Source organism: Neolamprologus brichardi, chromosome 12, assembly GCF_056152115.1.
Source record: "Neolamprologus brichardi isolate AB-2024 chromosome 12, ASM5615211v1, whole genome shotgun sequence".
In the NCBI taxonomy this organism is placed as follows: domain Eukaryota; kingdom Metazoa; phylum Chordata; class Actinopteri; order Cichliformes; family Cichlidae; genus Neolamprologus; species Neolamprologus brichardi.
The window spans coordinates 34,849,178-34,872,316 of record NC_142115.1 but is presented as its reverse complement, the minus strand read 5'-3'; the positions used below and the strand labels follow the sequence as shown (position 1 = coordinate 34,872,316).

Sequence of the window (23,139 nt, the reverse complement as noted above, 5' to 3'; positions counted from 1 at the left end):
TTGCTCTCAAACTGGTAAAAACTGGTTTGAGTGGGGCTGCGTTCACAGACGGGGTTAAATGAAAACTCAAGAGAAACAAGTCGCACTGTTATTTCACCCTTTCTTCTTAATTCATACCCCCAATTTCCTCAAGAGGTTTTTACAACACTCATTTTAAATCTGGTACATTGACTCACGACACCATCTTGTGGTGCTGATTGGTATTGCATGAAAGTACAGCCCGGCTCTAATTCAACTTCAGTCGATATCGCTTCGGCACAACAAAGTCCTTTTTATCGTGGCAGTTATTTCTTCACATTCTGGTGACATTTTTAGTCAATTTTAAAGCTTTTACGCTACTTTTAAATATACAAATGTACAACAAGCACCTTTACAGAGCAGCTAATGTGAGCCAGTCTCACATGCACCTCAGTCACGTAACTACGGAGCCCCGCAGGGGACATGGGAGAAAAATATTAAGACGGACTTTTGCGAGATCTCGCAAAAGTTTTGCGAGATCTCGCAAAACTAACTCGAGATCTCGCAAACGTTTTAGCCCCATTCTTCGGACGCTGGCTCGAAGCTGACCGGGAGGTCGAGGCACGATGTGCCGGGAAAGCGGTGTTCCTCCCGGCTGTAGTAGGTCTCGACCTCCCGATAGCTCGAAGCTAACGGGAGGTCTCGACCTCCCGTTAGCTTCAAGCTAATGGTAAGAATGCGGCTAAAACTTTTGCGACATCTCGCAAAAGTTTGCGAGATCCCGAGTTTGTTTTGCGAGATCTCGCAAAAGTCCGTCTTAATTTTTTTTTCTCCCATGTCCCCTGCGGGGCTCCGTACGTAACAGCTACAAACTTTGGGGTTGGAGCGAAAATTACTTGAAACACTTGATTGGCTTTAGTTCTTTCATGGGACTTGTTCACACTAAACCTGCAAACCTATCAGTTTACCAGCGGTGAAATTCCCGATGATGTAAAATGCCGAGGTCAGTGACAATGCCGTGAAAACAGCGGCACAGCTTGAGTTCTGCAGGGATCATAAATCCTAAAGTAGTCCTCTAACGTGGCTTTGTGTGTTTTATTTCTAACAGAGAAATGTTGAGTTGTAACTTATTAAAAAAAATAAAAAACAATTAAGAGTTCTTACTGCTAGAAAAAAAAAGAGTTAAGATCCTAAATTTAAACCTGAACCAATTAAGAGCTCAAAGAACAAGATTCAGTCCCTTCTAATGCATCACAAACCACACCCACATTTAGCTGCATAAAGACTACTGTGACATTATGCATAGAGAAGAATCTAATAAAGACAGAAGAGGTTCAGGAAAAGACGCGCGAGGCTGACGGCGTCGTGGTTTCCGAGGTACTATGAAGCAAGGCAGAGCCGAGCTCAGGTAAGGCGTCGTGGTGCTAAAAACAAAAACATGTCGGCAGATCAGAAGGCAGGCCGGAGAGAGCTTTTCACAGCAAGACGAGCGGTCGAAGCTCAGAATCACATTTTTTTTGAGTGGGTTTCTTTTGGTTCCAAACAGCGTTCAGATGCAGCATTAAAGGCTTTTCAAAAACATGTGCAGCTGAAGGATATGTGGAAACGCCACTCGCACTCCACAGGGTTTGTTATCCAGACTGTATTAAAAGGCTCTTAGAAAAAAGTTTTAGCTTGTTGGTTAAAAATGATCCCAAACCGAGAAAAAGAAAGCAGCCGACAGAGCGGGAAGACGCAGGTGGAGTCACTGCTTTGAGGGGAAAGGTGCGGCTCCGAAGGGGTCGAGGTCCAGCGGCTGTGAGGGCGCCGCCTGCTGCTGAGGTCCACTGTGGATGACCAGTTCTGTGAAGGGCACCGCCCCGAAGTCATCCATATTTCGGCTCTCTCCGTGCAGAGAGCCCGTCCAGGACTTACCGTTGGCCGTGCCGATGTCGCCTTTTCCGTCGCCGAGGCCTTGGTACTGGCTGTGTCGGCCGCCGTCCTGAGGGTGGAAGGGTTTGGCTCCAAACGGGTCTAAAAGGGCGTCGTCCACCGGCAGAGACGCTCCCTCGGCCATCGTTATATCCACACTGATGTTCTCCTTAGAGTCAGAGGTGCTGAGGAACTCGTTGCTGCTCTGCGAGTCTCTGCGGCCGACCTTCTTGTGTCTGCGGACTCGTTCGGGCGTGCGATAGGTCGGCTTGTTAGTCTTGCGCCCTCCCGTCGGTGTGCCGTGGTGCCGCTTGCCGTTACTGCCCCCAGCCGTGGCTTCCTGTTTGGTCTTCCGCTGGCGGGACGACAGCTTCTGAAGGCTGCGCTGCTTCAGCCTCTGCTGCTGAGGACTCGCCGACTCCTCGAAGGGCGTCCGGAAGATGTCTTCGGCACTTCTGGAGGTGGTGGGAGGTTGGGCGGTGGGGCTTGGCTGGAAGGGAGAGAAGCCAAAAACATCGATGCCCTCGGGAGAAACTGGCGGCGTTTGGCCCATGGGGACGTCACCGCCACTCCTGCTCGACCTCGAGAGGTTCCGGCTGAACGGCGCTTTGGTAAAAACGTCAAACTCGTCTGCCGCCTGCTGCTCATGGCCGACCTTGAAAGGCGCTTTAGTGAAGATATCTGTGGCCTCTGGAGGTTCCACAGGTGAAGCTCCTCCGACAAAGGGCACGGCACCAAAAACATCCACAGGCTCCACAGCTCTCACTCCACCAGGTGACTCTGGAGGTGTGATCAGAGCCATCCCAGAAGGAGGACTCCTGGTGGCAGCGGTTGCTCCTTTAGCTCCTGCAGGTTTCTTTGAGCGGTTCTTCACCCTGCTGGCATCATAGTCTGAATCTGAGCTGTGTTTGTCTTCATCCTCCTCTCCCTCCTCCTCAGAGTCCATCAGCAAAGGCCTCTGTCCAAAATTCTCTGGCTCGGTGTCTTCACCATGCTCGCTGTTCAACGCCTCCTCTTCCTCCGGCTCTTCGTCCTCGCTGCTCTTAGGTGAAGGAGGGTCGGACTCGAAGTCGCTGTCGGACTCGTCGCCGGGCCTGCAGTTGGTCTTCCTGCTCGGTTTGTGCTCCTTGTGGGTCGGCTGCAGACTCTCAGCAGGTTCAGGAACCACGACCTCCTCGCTGGTCGGCTCGGCCTTCTGCGCACTGCTACCTGCAGAAACAAAACACAGATAATACAGATGTTAACCCCTGATCCTTCCAGATGTTTGATAGTTTTAACAACTGCCAAGTCAGATTTCTTGAAGGCATCCAACCCTTTTCTGATCTCTCCAAAAACAAAACTCAGTTTTTCATTTAGAAAACCTCACAAACCTGCAATAACTTCAGATCACACAAAATCAGTCAGAATAACAACACTGCAGGACGTGTAACTCAAGTCTTTGCTACTCGTGTGTCTCGACTGTAGTGTTACAAAAACAAAGAAAGAAATCAGATGGACCAATCCCCCCAAAACTCCTGTGCAACGTTAACATAAAAGAGCTATTTTATGGAAAATCGGTGACATCTCCCAGCTGGCAGCAGGTTTAACATGCCTACATGAAAATGATTTTGACACAAGAGGACTCGCAGGCAGAAGACGAGGCTGGTATCAAAACGCAGGTCGTAAAAGATTTTTTCATATAACTGAGCAGCATCCATCCCGCATGCTGTCGAGACCCCTAAACGTTTCACCCAGTGAATTCCACAGATGTCCAGAGAGCAGGCATCCAGGGTCTCAATGCCAGGGAAATATTTTGGCTGTGACTCGTAAGAATAATTTTATTGATCCCAAAGGGAGATTCATAGTTTTTACCCGTCTTGGAGTGGTTAAAGAACTTAAATGAGCTTAAATGAGCCAGCTTTATCTCCTGAAGTTGTTGTAAATGCCGAGGCGCTCTGGTTTCACATTTTTCTTATCCAACATCATTTTAAGGTTACGCCGAACACGTGAAAACACTGAGTGAGTCACTTTTATGAGTGACACTCAGGCAGTCTGAGTCTAATGCTTTACAGTTCCTCCTTTTCTTTTCATTTCCATGTAGAAAAACTATTTCAGTCTGAAATCGATCTTTCCTTCTCGTCTTCGTCCGCCGCCTCTCAGACTGCTTCCATCCATTGTTGTTACCAACCTTCAGCTCACTCTGGCCGGCGGTGCCCTCTGAAGAGCTGATATCAGACCCGTCTTGTTTAAGAGTCAAGTCTGTGCTGCGCTGGTGTTTGAGCTCTGCCTCCTGTTGTCCACATTACACCTGAATCACCGTGTGAACGCATTTTGAATTTTGCAGGAAAACTGTTCAAATGTGTCCAAATGGGTGAAAACTGATTGTTGTTTTTGTGAAACAACAACTGATTCAATCAATTTTGCTAATATCAAGAGTCAATGATAAGTGACAGACCGAGTCCTGATGCCTTCCGCTGCTTCTTCGACCGCTGTATTATGGAGGCATTACCCAGGATTACTCGGCTTATACGCCAACTTCCCCACACAAACAAACGCCCAAAAGTTTGCCTTATACTGAAGCAGAAGTGCAATCGCAAAAGTCAATATGGTCTAAAAGCTGCTCCGACTTCTCATCTCTGATCCTGCCATAAGAAGAGCGAGCTTAGAGGCCGGGGAAATAAGACGAGCAGCTTTTCAAGATTCACAGAATTACTTTTAAAGTTTAGAGATTTAAGCTGCGAGCGTCCCTTTAGACTTGAAAAAGGAAGCTTTGTTCTCTTATTTAAACTCTGCATTTTTGGAAATTCTTACATGTATTTTGGCATTTGGAGGAAAAATTTCTGCCTTCAGTGTGTAAATTTATGTCCAAGAGATTTGCATAATGGCAACTTAGAAATTATCCTAATTAGCGAGTGGATAGTCTCCAATTGTATTGAAGATAAACGGTGCCATATACGATGAGCCAATTCATTGTTCCCTATTAGAGGAACGCTGGGAAAAAGAGAAGAAGAGAACGACCCCCTGCTGCGAACATGAAAATGGAAACCAAGCGTCCAAACTGGCAGGACGTGACAGCGGATCAGCCAAAAGCTTTGCTGCCGATAAATCAAACAAGGCAGCACTCAAAGATAAGAAGTCCGAGCTGCTCTGCATCTGCTCGGCCCACCCGGATTAGAACTTGTAATCATGCTCACCTCCTGGAACGAGGCGATCCCGCCAAACAATAGAAACATCTTTAATCATGAGAGAAGATGTCAGAGCCACGCGGATTTGTTTTGTCAGCGTTCCTCCGGTGGGGTGGGGGGAGATTCTGAAGGATTACAGGCTGCGTCTGATCTCTTAAAGATACAAATAAGTGGCGAAAACATGCGTGTGATTGTTCTCTTGTGTGACGGGAGAGAAAATCTGTTAGAAATGAGCGAGAGCAGCAGGGGCTTACAGAAGTCTGTTCCCTCGCCGAACAACCGCCGCGAGCACAGATTGATTTGACGAGGCCGCTGAGAGGTGAACCCAGCGACGGCGAGCCAAACGGGAACGCCCACATTACATTTTATCCTGCAGGGTTCAGGTTAACGAGTTTGGAGAGGGACGTGTCTGTAAAGCTGTAGCTGCTGGATGGTCTGGAACACTTCCTCTATCCAGTGTCGATTCCTACATGCATTTAGATGAGGGAGGAGAGGAGGAACAGGTGCAGTGTTTGTACAGGTGTGCATCAGAGGTGCAATATACAAATCTTGTCCTTTTGATGTCGTTTCAGTCATTCAGGATGAAAGCTTGTTTGTGCAACTCATCACTTTGCATCACGCCGAATTAAAATTGACCCTAAACAGAAAACACGATGAGCACCTGTTACACCTGAAGTAATGAAATTAAGGAAAAAATATTTTATGAATCAGTCGTGCGACATATTTAACCGACATCGCTTCAGGCCTGTGAGATCTAAATCATCATTGCTGTCAGAATTAGCTTCCCCCACTAACGGGGGGAAAAGATACTTCTAAAAAGTATTTACTTTTCTTCAAAAAGACCTTTCTGGGTTCTTCCAAACCACAGAATCAGGGTTGGGGCGAAGGAACTTCAGTGAGTCGTAATAATAGTTGATACACCTGTGGTCTCAACTCCTTCCTCGCATCTCTGGTAGGAGGGGCTATGACACAATGAGAAAGGGGGCTTGATTGACAAATGAAAGCGTGCGTGTGCACTGCTGGATCGTCCATCGTGAACTGCAGGATATTCAAAGCCTCTTTGGTAAATTTGTAAGAGTTTTACTCACATACAGCATCCTGATACTGATATCCAAATATGGTCAAAACTCCACCACAGACAGAAGGAAATCACGAGAACATGGAACAAAGTTTGTGCAGAACTAAACCTGCAAACAAGGATTAACCACACTGAACTCACCATGGTCAGAGCTTTAACCTCCATCGGGTTTCCAGCAAACTAGGCGTAGGGGCAAAATCAGATTCACATCTACCCCTTTATATGGAAGATTCATCGATTTAACAGGACTGCAGCCAAAATGCATGTAGGAGACTTGAAAATGTCTTTGTTGCCAAAGGTTGCAGAAATGCACCCTTAACCAAGCGAGTGAAAGACGCATGCGTCGCTGCTTCTGTTTCACGCTCTGTTTTGCCAACCAGCTGTTGCACAGCATCTCAAACATGCTTTCAGTTCGAGCTAGACGGGGCGACACTTAAGACAGCCATCCTAACATCAGGAACATCTTGCTCGTGGTGTAGTGGTGGAGAGACTCTAAGCTTCTCTTTAAGGATAAAAAAGGAACCAAAGTGAGTATTGATTTTGGATGTTTTTTATTCATCAGTAACATTCTATAAAGAAGTACATTCACACTCACAGTATGATACAGGACCTTTTACATAGTCTGCTGCAAAAACAAGAAAACTACTGATCTATAGGTTGTTGTCTTTCTGCAGGAGAGGTACCAGGAGCTGCTGGAGTCAACTAAAGCTGAAGAGCTGTGACATTTCTCCAACACTTCTAATGAGAATTAAAGTCAAAAGAGGCTTCCTAACACATCTGCATGATTTAAGGCTAACAAAAAATAAAACAAAAATATAGTAACAGGGGGGGAAACATCGCCCCGAGACAGAGAGGAAAGAGCACAGAAAAGTTGCAAATGTAAACAATATAAAACAACATCATCCTACAGATCCTGGGACAGTACTTCCTGTTTTGCTGCACTTTCAAAATAAAATAAAGTGCATTAATAACACTGACTGTCCCTTTCACTTGTTTTTGGCTCTGATGGTTCGCTTGTCCGAGCTATAGACCCATCCACCAATACACATGAACAAGATGTTTCTGAGAATGGCTGTCTCACTAAATGATGAATGAAAAGAAAGTAAACAAATAAAAAAAATAATTAAAAAAATAAAAACAACTTAAATGAAGCACTTTTTCCAAAAAAGGCCCGAGTAAAGGCAGGCAGTGACATGAGCGGGAAAATGAGGTGGAACAGAAGCATCAAGCAGCTTTAACTCCAAACTTACCTTCAGCTAAACACAAATTACCAGCGACTATATTCATTACAATGTGATATGGTTCATGTGTGCACGGATGAGTGCCAAGGGAAACGCTCACTTGCTGACCTAAGGCGGATAAACAGCAGCACAGTGAGGATCAACAAACATACAGCCCTTTAGGATTGTATGGATTCAAATATATATAAAAAAGAATAAAACAAACAAACAAACAAAAAGAATAAATCAAAATTTCCTCAATTTATGACCAAAAATAAGAATTCAACATTTAAACAAGAGAATGTGCCATCAGCCAGTTGTATTCAACATAAAACTATTAAAACAATAACGAAAGTTAGAGTCAAGTCGAGCTGTGGCAGCTATAAAAATCATCATCGTTTATATGAGTGGATCTACTTTAATCACTTGTTTGGTCCATTGTTGTGGCAAAGAAAAAAAACCCACATCCTTTCATTAACCATCCAAGTTTTTGTATCCACTATAGCAGGTAAATTAACTGCATGAAAACAGAGTAAATCCGTCATGGATAAAGGAAAGTGTTTCAAAGAAATCCTTTTACGTAACCACACTCGCTCATTTTAGCAGATAAACTAGTCACTTAAAGGTTAAGATATATATAACATGTCGTAATCCGCCGTGACATCGGGTACGGGGAAGGCCAATGACACATTTTCTGATTCGACCTCATAAAGTTACTCAGAGATCTTTAAGGGTTACGACGGGCACCCTGTTATCTGTGCTTGATAGAGTTAAAGTTAGATTTTATGGAATTTCCTGTAAAGTAAATCAGCACACTGGTCTTTTTATAAAATGTAGTTCCTTTGTTAAAAAAATTAAATAAAAATACTGTCAGCTGTTGGTCATCAAAGAGGATTAAAATCAACTTCCCCGCCGTCTGGCAGCAGGCACAAGTACAAGTCGCCAACGCCAGAAACACTTAAATCACAAACTGGATATTTATTAGGGTTTAACGCTCGGAAGCAGCGCTGCAGGGGACCAGCAGGTGGCGCTGGAGCCAGATATCGAATCACGGAAAATAAAACCTGACCCGATCCGGTTTTTAAAGTCAGCAGCGGGCTTTAAAAAAAAACAAAAAAACACTAAACTAACCAACTGATGGCACAAACACGAGCGAAGAGGCTGCTCCAAAATTTGCTGCAAATTTTTTCATGCCAGCCTGAAGGAATGAGTCCCAACAAAGTGGGTTCTGCATCAGCTGCAGCTCGGTACAAGAGTCCCTTTTCTTGTTTTTTGGCTTCTTTTTTGGTTTTTCCTTTTATCCAATTTGAACTTGTTTAGATTTTTATATTCCTTAAGTAATAAGTGAAGACGATAAAATATTTCCACACTTACATTCAAGTGCTTATAGGGTTATATTGCATTGTCATCTTGTCTTAATCTACTCTAAGCTGGATTTGCATTAAGCCTGCGTGTTTGAGATGAGTTTACTGTAGAGAGAGAGAAAAAAAACACTCACTCTCCTTTAGAAAATAAAGTGTTTTAGGATTAATCATTAAATATATTCCATTAATTATAAACAGCGTGTCTAAATCACCTATCAAAACATTAATCAATTCACATTTAAGGAGCAGGAAGAGTACAGAGGCACAGAAGCTTATTGCTGCCACCGATGTGATAAATGTAGAAATACTGCGCTCAGATATTCACATTGCTTTAACAAGGCTGTGATCTGTGTTAGGGGAGGAGGGGAGGGGGGTGAACCACAAGCAGTCTGACCGGTTAACAAAGCCAAATCAGAAAACTAATCATCAGGTTATGACGTCGGCCTCCACAGTAAAGTGCTCACTCCACATGTGAAGAACATTTGAGGCTTCGGGAAAACTATTGTGCAACGTGTGAGTTTGCAGTTTCAATGGCCGTGCAGGGGCGACAGTATCGCCATGTAAACAAACGGCAACGAGCCATAACTTTGGAAGTTCAAGTTTGCTTTTTCCCCTCCTCAAAGTGGAGTTTGTTAGTACCAGGGCTGAGCGATGGTTCGACAGACGTCGTAATAATACAGGAGCTGAAAGATGGGTGTGAGATCATCTCAGCGAACACCAAATATATAGCACCAACTCTCCGATATGGTAAATCATGCAAAATAAAACATGTTTACAAAGCTGCGAGTAAAACAGACGCTTTCGGACCAAAGAGTTCCAACGATCAGAGCTTTTTTCTTCCTTTCTGATGAAAACTGAGTTGAATAGAAAAACTTAGAAAAGACAGACCAAGGAAGGAGCTGTGGGGGTTGTAATTTACTACGCAGTAATACTGTCCTCGTTGATGTACAGGACTGGTTTAAATCTATGCTGGACTTCACAGTGATGACAACTACAACTACGTCCAAGAACTCCAACTGGTAAACGTGAAGATACGATGACACTGGCTTTTATGCACAAAAAAGTTAATTTTTCTCTTTTACGTTAAATTTAATAACACCATTAGGATCGGGGCACTACAACTGTTTCTTGAAAGCCGTTAATTTCTTTGATTTGCTCCACTTTAAAGAGCAACTCAAACAAGAAGTCTGAATGCAGTAAGGGCTCCTATTCAAAAATGCTTCTCAGGTGTGGTTGTACTAAGAGGTATTAGGTACAGAGGTAATACCTGAAAACTGTTATTTAGCTCTCTCATTATGCCAATGCAATAGTTAGCGTGTGCCCGTTTTATTAGCAAACTACGGAAATGCTCCAATTCGGCTCTGAAGTCAGAAAAATGACAATATTTGACCTGATGAGTCCAAATCAGGTTCTTAAAGCCTGGACTTCAACACTGACCAATGTCTCTGTGTTTTATTTATCTATTTATTTGTAAATATACAAGTTGTCAGCGCTGCCACAGCAAACACCAACGTCACCAAAGGCTCCTCTTGTGCTGGAGTTGTCTGTGAACTTTATGGCCTCATTCCTGAAGTGCAGACATGCAGAAAGGTGCGACTTCCTGTCAGAGTCAAAGGAACTGCAAAAGTCCGAAAGCAGCACCGAATAACCCGCTTTATTAAGACGACTGTAATACTGTTAAATTCAAATGGTGCTATAATGAATTTGCTCCAAAATTTAACACCATGAAGAAGAAAAAAATTCTTATGACTCCTGAAATTCTTTTAATTAGATGGCCTTTGTATTCATTTATTCACCAGTCAGAAACTAAATAACTGACGTTTAAACATCACTCAGCCCTTTGTAGTACCAACCACGTGACGTTTCATGTTGCTTTTAAACAGCAATTTTATCCAGCTCTTGTCCAAGCTGGACACAGAAGTTTTTGCTTCTCACCAAACTTTTTTAAATTTAATCCAAAGTGCCTCACGATGAGCACATACCTCTGACTGTTCTGTGTTAGTACCTTGCTCCAGCCACGTGGAGAGAGAGACATGTTTATGAGTGGACTTCCATCTGACTTGCATAAAGGTTTGTTCCAACGGGAGATTATATTTTCATTAATAAGCCCTCTGTTAAACTTCACTGCACTGAATGCATCGACAAACCTGCTGCTCCTTCGCTTCCTATTTTAACCACAGAGGAGCAAAAGCTGCAATTTGTTTTTTAAAAATCATTATTATTATTAATAATATGATTCATAATGACAGCATAAGTGCATCTAAATCTTCCAACTAACATTAGGAAACAACACAAATCTGACTGATCATTGGTTTTAAATGGCCCACTGCTGGGTCCTTGTGGCATAGGAGCTTCTGACCAGAGGTCAGGTGAGGGGAGAAGACTGGGATGGGGGAGGGGGCAGGAAGAGGACAGACTGGGGGAGGCAGGTGGCTCCACAGTGTTGGGTCCTCACGGTAGAGACTCCTCTAAGACTTGCCTGCGTTGGCCACAAATGGGACTGAGCCGAAGAGATCCTCTGGAGGAAGGGGCTTGGCTGCGGCGGCAGCAGGCGGCGGTCGGTCAGTTTCCACGCTCGTTGTCCTCTCCACTGGCTTTTCTGTACATAAAAGACCACAATTAGATATCTACAGCTACGAGGTGATAGAAGTAGTTTTGAAATTAAATATTGTTGCATATGATTGTGGGTGTTACTGATAAATGTTCCCTCAAATATGTACAGACTCCCACAGCTCTGAGAATACACTCAGTAAGAGCACAATGCCCAAAATGTGCTATTTTAACAACAGAAAAAGGTTTATTCTCCATCTGGTTGAAAAGCTAAATAAACACGGTGATACACAATCATATGGTTCGCATGCCAGATTTTTCCCTTCATCTGAAAAAGACATTAACGAGGAGCTGAAATGTTTACAGAAAATTTCTCCGTCTACGGCAACACTTTTCAAACAATCGCCTCTTTTCTTTCTTTTCTTGAAATGACAAAAGAGTTAAAACGTTAGAGTTCACTTGCTTGCTCTGAGCATGTCAAATTCCCGGTCAAGCAGCTCCTCCTCGGTCAGTTTAGAAAAGTTGTCCTCTCCGAAAGGGTTCCAGCCTGACATATCGGGAGGGTTGCTGACTGCACTGCTGCAGCTCTGCAAAGGAGGGGTGACCCCATCTGTGGACAGCAGCGGGTTCCTACGGCAGAGAGAGGACAGCAAACTTTCTATATGCTTAAAAATGGAAAGAAGGGAAATACTTTCACATGTAGAAGGAAACCAATCTAATTTCACTTCCACAAACAGATTCAAAGGACATTACCTGGGGTTAGTGTATGAGGGATCTACAGGAGATGGCCCCCCCATCTGGCAAGTACCAGCTCCAGTTCCTGTGGTGGGTGTGGTCGCATTGTAGGAACCCAGAGGGATCTGGAACTCAAGAGGGGAAGACATATAGGGGAGAGGCTGCTGAGCAGGATGATGCTGCTGCTGCTGCGGATGTTGTTGATGATGTTGCTGATGCTGCTGCTGTTGCTGGACAAAAGCCTGTTGGTACTGTTGCAGCTGTTAGGGAAGGAAGAGAGGGAGAAGAAGGGGGGAAGGGAATGAGGGACGGACCATTGATTTCATGGCGCATTATGATGATGAAATGTTGTTAGAAACCAGTTCTGGATTTGGAAAGCTGGGGACACGGTGGAGGGGAGGGATGAGGGAATGAAAGTCAAACAGCACATCGAACACCAAACTGAACACATCGACTAATAACGACTAACTCAAACTATGGCTGACAGATCAATTTTCTGGCCAATCAGAGAGTGTGAAACCCTTCGAAACAAGATGCTCGAGTCAGTTAAAGTTCTGGGATATTGATCTGCTCAACCGCACGTGGGAGATTTCAGGAGACAGTCATTTCAGGAGCGCTGGACAGGGCCACAGAAGGCCCTTAACCCATCAGCAGGGCCGGTATCGACTTCTTTGTACAAGGTGGAACAGGATGAACACTGCCAGAACCCTACAGAAGGCCACTGGTGTGAATGTTTTGGACCAAACAACCAAAAAGAGACTTCAAGAGGTTGGCAGTTCCAACACTGGCACCCTGTGCTTTTCACAGAAGAGAGCCGGTTCACCCTGAGCACATGTGACACACGTGAAGGGGTCTGGAGAAGGCGTGGAGAAGGCCATGCTGCACGTAACATCGTTCAGCATGAACAGTTTGGTGCTATGGTCCATGATGGTCTGGGAAGGGATATCCATAGGCAACATCACCCTAACTGCCAGAAGGTGTGAGGATGAAAGCCTTGGACCCACAGTCAAACCCTACACTGGAGCAGTGGGTCCAGGGTTCCTCCTGGTGCACGACAAAGCTTGGAGGATGAAGGAATTGATAACATTGACTGTCCCTTAACGCTCGCCTGACCTAAATCCAATAGAAAACCTCTGGGTCTTCATGTTTAGGCTCATCCAATCACTCATGATCTGGGAAGAGATCCCAGAGGACACCATCCATCGCCTCATTAAGAGCATGCATACAAGCGCACAGGGGACAACTACCTTTTTAAGTTGCTGCAATGAAATTTTTGCAAAATGGGCCAGTCTGCTGCATCAGTTTTTCACTGATTTTCAGTGCGTCTTTGAATTCAGGGCTCTGCAGGTTAATAATTTTAAGTTCTATAAAATGATGTAGCAGTCTTTTACCCAGTCCATATCAGTGCAGATATAGCAGCATAATTTGTTCCCACAATGCAATCTGTGTTTCCAAAGAGTTCCTTTAATTTGTTTGAGTAGTATATGAAATAAATTCTGCAAATGACGACAAAATGAGTGAAATTTGGAACATTTTTAAATACAGTTTATGGTTCACCTTTTTCTCTAAATCCTCTAGTCATCCAACACTTTCTCCACTCTCCAAGTTTGTAAAGCAGTTTTTTCACACTGCTGTTGTGCATTTAAAGTACCGCACAAATGAAACTGATCCAATGTCATTAAACCATATTACGAATGTGCAATGCGTCTTCCTCACAATAAGGAGCAGGTCTAAGATCGGTGTGGAAATGCTGCTTTTTAAACACTAAGCAGGTATCTTGGGAATAAGAACAGTAATTCTGAGCACTCGCCTCTTCCCCCGAATATGAACCGCTTCATATGTCAGAACGCAACATAGATAAAACTGCTCCATTTCACCCTCTGTTCGATCCCCTCGTGGCTTCGCTCAGACCAGATTGCCTCTGAAATAAAACAGATGGTACGCGCTCGGTGGGAAACAGACTAAAAATTACGCCGCCCTTACAGTGCACATTTGGAGGACCTGTGTTTGTGTGTTTGATTCAGTAAATACTAGTTTTCAGAATATTTGGACAGATTCAGTAGGAAGTTTGAGCGTCTGCTTCCAATGCTGCTTGGCACAGACGCGAGGAGATTCGAGGGAGGAGGACTGGCTGCCAGTGTTTGGAACAGAGAGCAAATTTAGGCCATTATGACATTAAATGAAATATTCAGCTCCGTGTTATTTCACGCTGTGTCTCCATGTGTTTCGCTGTCATTTGCTCAAACTATTTACTGCAGTTTTGGATAAAGTCTTCTGCTCTGAAATGCTGTCACGTTTTTTTTCCAGTCGCTTGAACAAAAAGCAAATTCAATTTGATGGCTGTCGATTCGAGAGCAGACTCCGCATAAGCCAAGCCGCACAAGGCCAAAAAGGGGCCACATGTTTGTTGATATGGCCAGAACAAACTGAGAATTTGAAATTGAGATCTGTCCAAGTCAAGTATTACCTTCTTGATTTTTAAATATTGAGCATTGGAACTACATGACTACAGGTAGATAGACTGGGAGCCATTTCTGCTGTTTGGTGTCTGGGTCTTGGCTGCAGACCCAGCTCTCTTCAGCAGGAGAAACTGCATGAGCACTGGAAGTGGTCCACAGGTGCGCAAAACAAAGATGATGATTTAAACCAAACGTCCTTTTTAAACATTACGAACGCAGTCACCAAAGTTTAGGTATCTTATTGCATCACTGGGGGTTTTGGCTTCACATCTAGACCTCTGAAAGGACTCACCATGGCGGCGTACTGAGCCTGAGCAACCTGCTGCTGATACATCATCTGCTGCTGCTGCTGCTGTTGGAGCATGGCCTGTTGTTGCTGCTGCTGAAGCATGGCCTGTTGCTGCTGCTGTTGTTGGAGCATGGCCTGTTGCTGCTGCTGTTGCTGCTGCTGAAGCTGAAGCGACTGCTGCACAGCCTGTTGGTACTGAAGTCAAAATTTTTAAACAAAAGTTTAGAAAACATTGCCTCCAAGTGATGGCTTAAAAATGACTGATGCGTAATAACTGGGATCATGGCGTGACGTACCTGGAGGTATTGGAGTTGCTGTGCATTTGCATGTTGTTGCTGCACTGCCTGGTGGTGGTGATGCTGTTGTAGCTGCTGCAGACGCAAATCACCAGGTTGTAGCTGCTGCAGGACTCTGTGTTGTTGACTGCTGGCCTGTGGCTGAGGCTGTTGCTGAGGCTGTTGCTGAGGCTGAGACTGTATGGATGGTTGCCCAGAGCCAGGAGTGGGAGCTGAGAGGTACAGATGAACAGTGTTTGTTCTTTAGACTCCAGAAAAGGAAATAACAAGTAAATCTAAATCCAGGATATCGAGGGGTTTATATATTCAGATATCACATGGTGACGAGAGCCGAGCTGGTTGCTGATTTACCAGTTAATCAACATTTGCATCCTCATCTGTGGATGTAGGCAATGAGCAAAACATTGCAGCATTATCCTCATTTGGAAGATATTTAGTTCTGGAATTTATGCATAAATAAATAATCATAAATAATTTTCAGTAATTTTAAGAAATGTGTTTTGGTTTGTTTGAAAATAATGTGTGTATATAGTCTATACTGTATTTAGTCAAAATAAAGACTCCTTTAAGACATTTTCTTAGATATAAAAATCCATCCTACTGATGTTTAACAAACCTTTCTGGCCGTTGCTGACGGGTGCTGAAGGCACGGTCATCTTGACAGGGGTGACAGTGTTAGTGAGAGGCAGGACATTACTGTTTGCAGCCTTTGGCCGCTGTCTGGGAGCTATTGATGTTTCCGTTGGTCCCACAGAGTCTGTGATCCTGTAAAGGAGGAAGCAAAAGGGTCCCTCAGCATGTGCAGGAAGAACTTTACTTTGTGCGTTTGTAACAGCTGACAGGCTGTGATCTCAAGAGGTAAAAAAACAACCAAAACAATAAAATAAAAAAGGAATACATAAGATTAAAGTAATCCATCATTTCCATTTTCAGTTTATACATAATAAAACTGTCGGTGAGCAGCACCTGGCTTTCGTCAAGCTCTTCTTAGCAGCGACCTCGCTGGCTGTCAGAGGCTCAGGGAGTGACGTCGGGATGGGAGAGTTCTAGATAAACAGCAGGGAGGTTTCATTTTAATAAGCCAGTGAGGAAAGGCTAAAGACATGCTGACTGTTTATGCCTGTGACTTACGAAGAGATTTGGCACTGGACAGTCTTTTCCAGCTAATTTGAAGGCAAAATAGGACACTTGGTAAATGTCAGGTCTCTTCTCCTGGTCTGGTTCGAGCATATATCCTGAAGAAGATTAAATAATAAAAAAAAGAGGTCACTTTATACACTACAAGAGCAAGATTTCTATAGTTAATTAAAAGGAAGTTTCAGTTACTTGAAATAAAAGTGAAAACTCGACAGTTGAAAAAAGAAACTATTTGAAACGACTTTCATGCATTTGTTCACTGACCTTTTGCTTGTTGGGCACTTGTGTAAACCACTACACTATTGAGCTGTTGTAATATCTTGTCCTCTTGATTGTTTTGCTTTGTAGTTACTTATCTAAGGTGGAAAGTTTTTTTTTGTTTGTTTTGTTTTTGCTTTGCTTTCTTTTATTCTTTGCTTCGAGCCCTGTGTACAGGAGCTGCATGCAAAAAGATCTTTTGTTAAAAGGGTTGGCGTAATAAGCAAATGCTTCAGCCAATACCTTTTGATTAGCCTTGTCTCATGCTTTCTTGCTTTGTGGTAGATCTTTGTCCTGTATTCATTGAGATATTTGAATGCTAATCAATAAAATCAAAATCAAATCAAATATCTTGTCTAAATTCCTAATTCTTGACCCTGACATTATGATAATTAAGAGGAAACTTTTCTTTTAAAACTAAACATTTTTAATCCAGAACAATGAAACAGTAACCAGCAAACCCACAAAAGTAAGTAAAGCTAAACTAAAAATATATTTATATTAAAAAAAATACATTTAAAAAAGTTTAACTATATCAACTCTGGTGCAGAACAACATGTATTTGGCATGTATTGTCTTCCCTTGACCACTTGGTGGAGCTGTTTGTCAAGTGTTTTAAAAAGGAAGCTCCGCCACAGGATACATTTGGGGAAGTGAAATAACTTGAGCACAAACAAAGCTGTCGTGACTGACGGTCCTCGACTGGTTCAAACAGGCTTGAGTTGGGTAAATGCATAAAAAAAAAGACTGAAAGAGATCACTCTGTGGGTGACAACAGTGGAAAAGAAACCACACTAAAAAGGTGGAAACTGTAACATGGCTTTGTAGTTTTTATATTTATCTGTGAAATTACATCAAAGTAACATTTGGTATGGTCAAGCCTAAAGTCACGCTCCATAATGCGGGAGACGATTTCCAATTTAAACAACATTTTTTCACATCTTTGATAATCTGCAAATGTGGGAGACAAATTACAGACAGAATATTTTGCTAGTTCACAAAATGATGTTAAATAACTACTGAATCAAAAAAGACACCACAGAAAAAAACAAAACAAAACAAACGAAAGTTATTCTGATAGTTATTAATAACTACAAAGCTGTATTCAGCTGCTCCGTGTGACACGCTAAACTCCAACTTACTGATTAAACAGTGCAACTTGAAGGAGAATTTGGAGTTATCTGGAACGATAAAGGTTCCATCACATATGGCGACTTGACTCTCCCCAAATGGAAGTGCGAAGAAACACAGCTTGTACAACAAGCATCCAAGTGCCTGTGGAGAAAACAAACAATCTGGTCAAACACCTGCATCCAGTTACTTTGAGGGTGGGCACTGCTAGAGACTCAGTCCCAGTGCCAACATCATACCCAAGTTTAGTTAGTGTGTATTCTATCGCAAAACCCAAAACACCCAGCGTGAGGAGTGTACCCATGTCTTCAATTCAAACACCACCTAATTTTCTCCCAAAATAAAGCCGCTAATACTACTAATAATAATAACACTATCTCATTAAACATCGGATGCCATGGAAGTTTTCGATGCAGACACATTTTGTTTATAACTGAAGAAATACTAGGTTTGTTCAACTAAGCCTGAACAGCCCAAAGGATTTAAAGCAAAACTCCGTAAGTACCCAAAATACCCATCAGAACCTGGGTGCTTTCCTCCTTGCCCTGAGACAATGACGATACAAACAACAGTGATAAACTTTAAATGCATGTTTCCTGAATTACTGAACCACTGAAATTATCTTTAAGATGTTGTCAGTAATTTGGTGGCATGTGATAAAATTGACCGATAGGCTTAAATAGAAAACAAATCAAGATTACCATTAAAGGATACAAGAAGTCTTTGTAAGAGGTCTAAGATGATGTGTGCAGGAGAATTATCAATGGTGCTCATTGGTATTCATCACATTAAAATAAAAGAAAAATGGGATTCTACAATCACTGAATAGATCAGGAAACCATGCCCTGGCCCTTGAAATGATGCTTCCTTTCTCTTCCTACAGAGGTGCGCAGGTCCTTATTAGAAAATAATATTTTTATTCATGTCACAGGCTAAAAAACTGTGTTTACAAAATCCGGCCCAGAGTCTGCTCTGCAGGCAGTATGGCTGTCCAAACAAACCGGCATGCAAAAGTGCTCTGAACTAAAACATATATTCAGCTTAAGCTATATTTGGCTCCAGTATCCAGCATATCTGCTGACCATGCAGTTTGGGATGAAAGAGACTTTGGAATTAGCCGCACCATTAGGGAACGGTTTCCCTTTAAGCGCTCCATCTGATGATAGTCTGCACCACTCTCCTTAACAAGCTAATCCAGGCTGATGCTCTTAATCTAAGTGAGACAGCGTGACCACCAAACAACCCCACAAAGTAGGAATAAACGCTTAAGAAATGTGTGTGAGGCACAGCTCACCGTCAGGCACATGGCTCAAAAACAGGAAGTGACAGCACATGGGGTAGTTGACAGGAAGCTGGGGGTTTTTTGGACTCCTACAGTAGGCATTTTCCTTCAACCTCCTTCAATCTTTTAACATGCAGTCTCATTGTTACCTTTTAGTTTTTTTAGATACAGATTTAAATAATTTGATCAGTTGAACAGCTCTAAGAGACTGAAGCCACTTTCATCAGGCTGTGCTGAGCCGTGCTGTCATACTACTGACTGACTATGTATTCAGAGAGGAAGCATTAAAGAAGTATTTTATAGACATGCAAAGTAAAAGGATCAACCTTAATCTCATCATCTGGAGCAGCTTGATAATGGCAAAAATCATCATCACTTTATTACTGATGTACAATATTGATGCATGAATCTGACATTTGGATCAGATATCAGTCCGAGCCCGACTCTGATCAGGTATCTGGGCTCATCGACAGGCCCATCTGTTCGATTCAGTTTAATGACACTTTGTGTTTATGCGTTGGCAACAACTAGCCAGAGATCTAACGTAGCATGGAGCAGGCAAATGGCATGGGGTCAAGAGTGTGGGGCCGTTAATTCTTTGTGAAAGTTTCTGATTTGACTACATTTGACACCACAGCTTCTTCCAATCTACTAATAATTTTAGGTCTTTTTTAAATGTTTCAAACAAAATAAGATGCTTACTACACATTCTAAGAAATAAAACACTAGTTGTCCCATTATCAGCCACATCCTTGGCTGTTTTACGCCATTAACGTACACAATTCCTCAATAATGGCTCCTGTCCAAACACTTGTTTCTGCTTCTCTGCCTCTTTCTTTCAAAACAGCGGAGGCCCATTTCACACAAGCCTATCAAAGCCCTTAACTGAGTCTAATAATCACATATGGACCCAAAATGAAAGAGGATGGGGAGCAGAGAGGGAAGAACAACTAGCTTTGTTGTGACTGATGTTGCTCAATGTTTTATGAATACGCTGCTGGAGAGCTGGTGGAGGCAAATAGCTGGGAGAGAAAGAGAGAGGAGGAACCTGTCGGGGCAGAGTACTGCCAGGCCAAACCAGCCCTGCAGCCTGCGTAACACACACAGACAGCATACATGCAAACAGGGAAGGACCTTACCCATATATCAGCCTTAGTGGTGATGGCTTTTCCTGCATACAAGTTAATCATCTCCGGCGCGCGGTAAGAAAGGGTTGTGTACCTGTACAACACAACAACAGGAAGTATTCGATGAAAGTATGTCCTGTTCAAAAATCCAGCACTGCTAGGGACTTTCTCCCCGTCATTCACTGCTGATTTACATTTCTACTCCAACACATTTTCAGTATTTATAGTTTTGTTTTTAAATTAAGTGTATTCCAGTCACTCAACTGATGTTTAAAATTAGTGATTACAACAGAATACAGTTAAGAGCTTGGCAGAAAATTGGGGAGTTATTACTAAACATCCCCTGGAGCCTACAGGTGGATGCTGGGGTGGAGGAGGGGCTGGAACATATCCAGGGACGACTCCTGTGTGAAATCTGCAGCTTGAATAGGTGTTTGGTACAGTTTGAGCTGGCTTTGCCTGATGTTTTTGTTGCCTGTTTAAGTCACAAAATTAAAATACCTAATATATTTCAGGTCATCATTAATCTGAAATAACTGAAAAGACTCTTATGTTTTTTGATTTTGCTAAAAGGCAACAGGCAAGTATACATCTATTCGCTTTTGACGTCCTCAAACGCGCCACTATGTGTAGTAGCTAGAATCAAACTATTTTAACACTGATCAGGTAGGACAGGAGAGGATTTTTAGGTTTCATAACAACATGTTTGACTCTAACAGTGAACCAAAACAAAAGATGTAGCTAAGCAGCTAAACAACAGGCTCAATAAGGGGCCTGATAAAGTCAAGGGGAACTTCACATTCAAATGACCTTTTCTCTTCTGATTCATCGCTACAAACAACTTCTAGTGCAAAGCAAAAGCACATCATTGCAAAAGAAGGGTGTGCTTGATTTCACACGCACACACACACACACACACACACACCTCAGTGAGGACATCTAATTGACAATGCTTTCCCTAGCCACTTACTGCAACCATCAAAAATGAATGTCTAACCTTAACCATAGCCTAACTGTAACCCTGACGCTAAAACCACATTTTGAGCCTCAAAAATGCCTACAAACTCGTGGGGACCAGGATTTGTCCCCATAAGTGACTGTTGGTCCCCACAAGTATAGTAGCACTCCAATTTTCTGTACTCAAAGATATCCAAACATCGTACACACAAAACAGTTTTTTGTTTTTCTAGTCACTGGCCAAAGTTATAATTAAAATTCAAACTTTTATGTGTATTGTTTTGCACTTTCACATAAATACAAGCTTTTAATGCTTTCATGACTTTGTCTGCTTCTGTTTATTGATGCACAGGGAAAAAAAAGCAACTGCAGGTATGATCAGAGAGTTCCTCGTTTACTGCAATAGAAGAACAAACATTTCATTTAGTTTCCTCTTCAGAATCTGTCTGATAACATTCAAAACAGCTGGTTGCATTTTGAGCAAGTCCAGCTTTGAAATGTTAGCTGGAAAACCAGCTGAGTCAGCGTAGATCGAAAGCCCATTTCTGTATGACTGGGCAGATTTACACATCGTCCTATTACTGATAACAACTACACATGCTGCACTTTATTGGAGCTATAAACGGGTGAAATTTAACAGGAACGCTGAACAGGCTTCTGTGATTTGACACTATACAAACAGAATCACATCTAAGACTGCAGATCCCTGCCATACAGATGTGCATGGGGCAAGAAGTGCCTACATAATCACATCCCATTACTGGGCATAATCTCTGATATCTGTTGGTTCTGGGCCATTACGCAGCCACCTACCACAGACGGCAGCACCTGTCAGAAATTTAAAAGCAAAAAGGAAACTAAGAAAGACAGCAAGGCAAAAACTGCCAAGAAACCGCCACACAGTGCACACTGACCTTGTTTATGTGCCTCACATTTCCTCTGAATTCAAGATTTGATTATCAGCAACGATCTTTAAAGGCTCGTAAACACGCATGCACACACGCACACAGTCTACATCCAACAATGTTTTCACTTTGTGACTTATATTAGTTTGTTTTTTTTAAACCAAAACAACAAATATAAGCCCATAATTCTCTTTTATGGTTATCCGTTTTGTTTTTATTATTATCATCATTGTTAGATAATGACATTTAAGCATTTTAAATATAATAAGTCAAAATATTTGACTTTTTAAAATGGCAAAAGAAAAAAAAAAAAGTCCTAATTTAGAGACTTTATAGGGTTGGTGGTGGCGTTTAACAGCTCTTCCCTTACAGGACACATTTTTAAAATCATTGACAACCATCAAACAACTGGCTATGTTCAGGCCCTAAAAACCCTTACTTCTTAATCTCGTCCTCCACAGCAGCCACGCCGTCCTTCTGTGGCAGTAAAACTCTGTGAGTGGCGCTGCCAAAGTCGCACAGCACATAATTTCCCTGGTCATTCAGCAGGATATTCTCAACCTGGCAAAAAAGAAACAGAGCAGGGTTTGGAATGTTTTCATGAGAAAAATGACATAATGGAAATAAAAACTATTGGAAAAATTAATGAAAACCCTACACTACACAGCACAGATGCACCTAGCGAGGGGGGGAAACAACAGCAGAAGAAGACAATAATTCTAATGTGTTAGTGTGCACAGGTAAGTAGAAGTCTCTAATGTTTTCAGAGCCTCTCAGCTGCAGTCTTAGTACAACGTTTAATGTTTTAATTTCATAATTTGTCACTCCTCACTTTGACGGTTTATACCTCACTTATGGATGCTTTAGATTTCAACTGCTGGCTTTTGCTGAACATAGCTTTCAGGTCTGGTCTAAATGTTGGTAAATCATAACTAATGAGGGGCTGTTTTTTGAAGTCATCAAATCTTATCTGCAATTACACAGTCCAACCATTCATTAATACACTATACCCAAGTCGTACTTTTCCACATTGGGGAGAGCACACCGTTCCCCAGGTGTAAACACAAAGCCGCTGCCTTAGTGACACACTAAACACAACGACACCTCACTGGCCACTGTTTGCATGTGGTCTGGAACAATGCATCCTAACATGCAGAGGTCAAAAGACATCAGAAATGTGGAGATGGTCAAGGTCAAGAGGAAAATGAAGAAGACAAAGAAGGCCAAGAGGACAACCAAGACAATTCGCTTCTGACGCAGTTTGTGCAGCTGTTGTCCAGAATGTTTTAACCATGAATGAGGTTAACACCAATAATTT

At 42.7% G+C, this 23,139-nt stretch overlaps 1 protein-coding gene across 1 annotated transcript in view; it reads right to left on the bottom strand.

Annotated features, from left to right (window-relative positions):
* Positions 1-775: 775 nt before the first annotated feature.
* The window catches only part of bmp2k (BMP2 inducible kinase), a 53,648-nt gene continuing 31,284 nt past the window's right edge, over positions 776-23,139 (bottom strand). Inside the window, exons 5-16 of the mRNA XM_087849469.1 lie at positions 22,261-22,382; positions 19,972-20,053; positions 17,562-17,694; positions 16,156-16,259; positions 15,991-16,070; positions 15,641-15,789; positions 15,025-15,236; positions 14,732-14,923; positions 11,999-12,240; positions 11,709-11,875; positions 11,171-11,294; positions 776-3,074 (exon numbers count right to left, since the gene is read on the bottom strand). Of these exons, the coding sequence (XP_087705595.1) occupies positions 1,703-3,074; positions 11,171-11,294; positions 11,709-11,875; positions 11,999-12,240; positions 14,732-14,923; positions 15,025-15,236; positions 15,641-15,789; positions 15,991-16,070; positions 16,156-16,259; positions 17,562-17,694; positions 19,972-20,053; positions 22,261-22,382 (2,979 nt within the window). The 3' untranslated portion in view covers positions 776-1,702. The remainder of the gene's footprint in view (positions 3,075-11,170; positions 11,295-11,708; positions 11,876-11,998; positions 12,241-14,731; positions 14,924-15,024; positions 15,237-15,640; positions 15,790-15,990; positions 16,071-16,155; positions 16,260-17,561; positions 17,695-19,971; positions 20,054-22,260; positions 22,383-23,139) is intronic.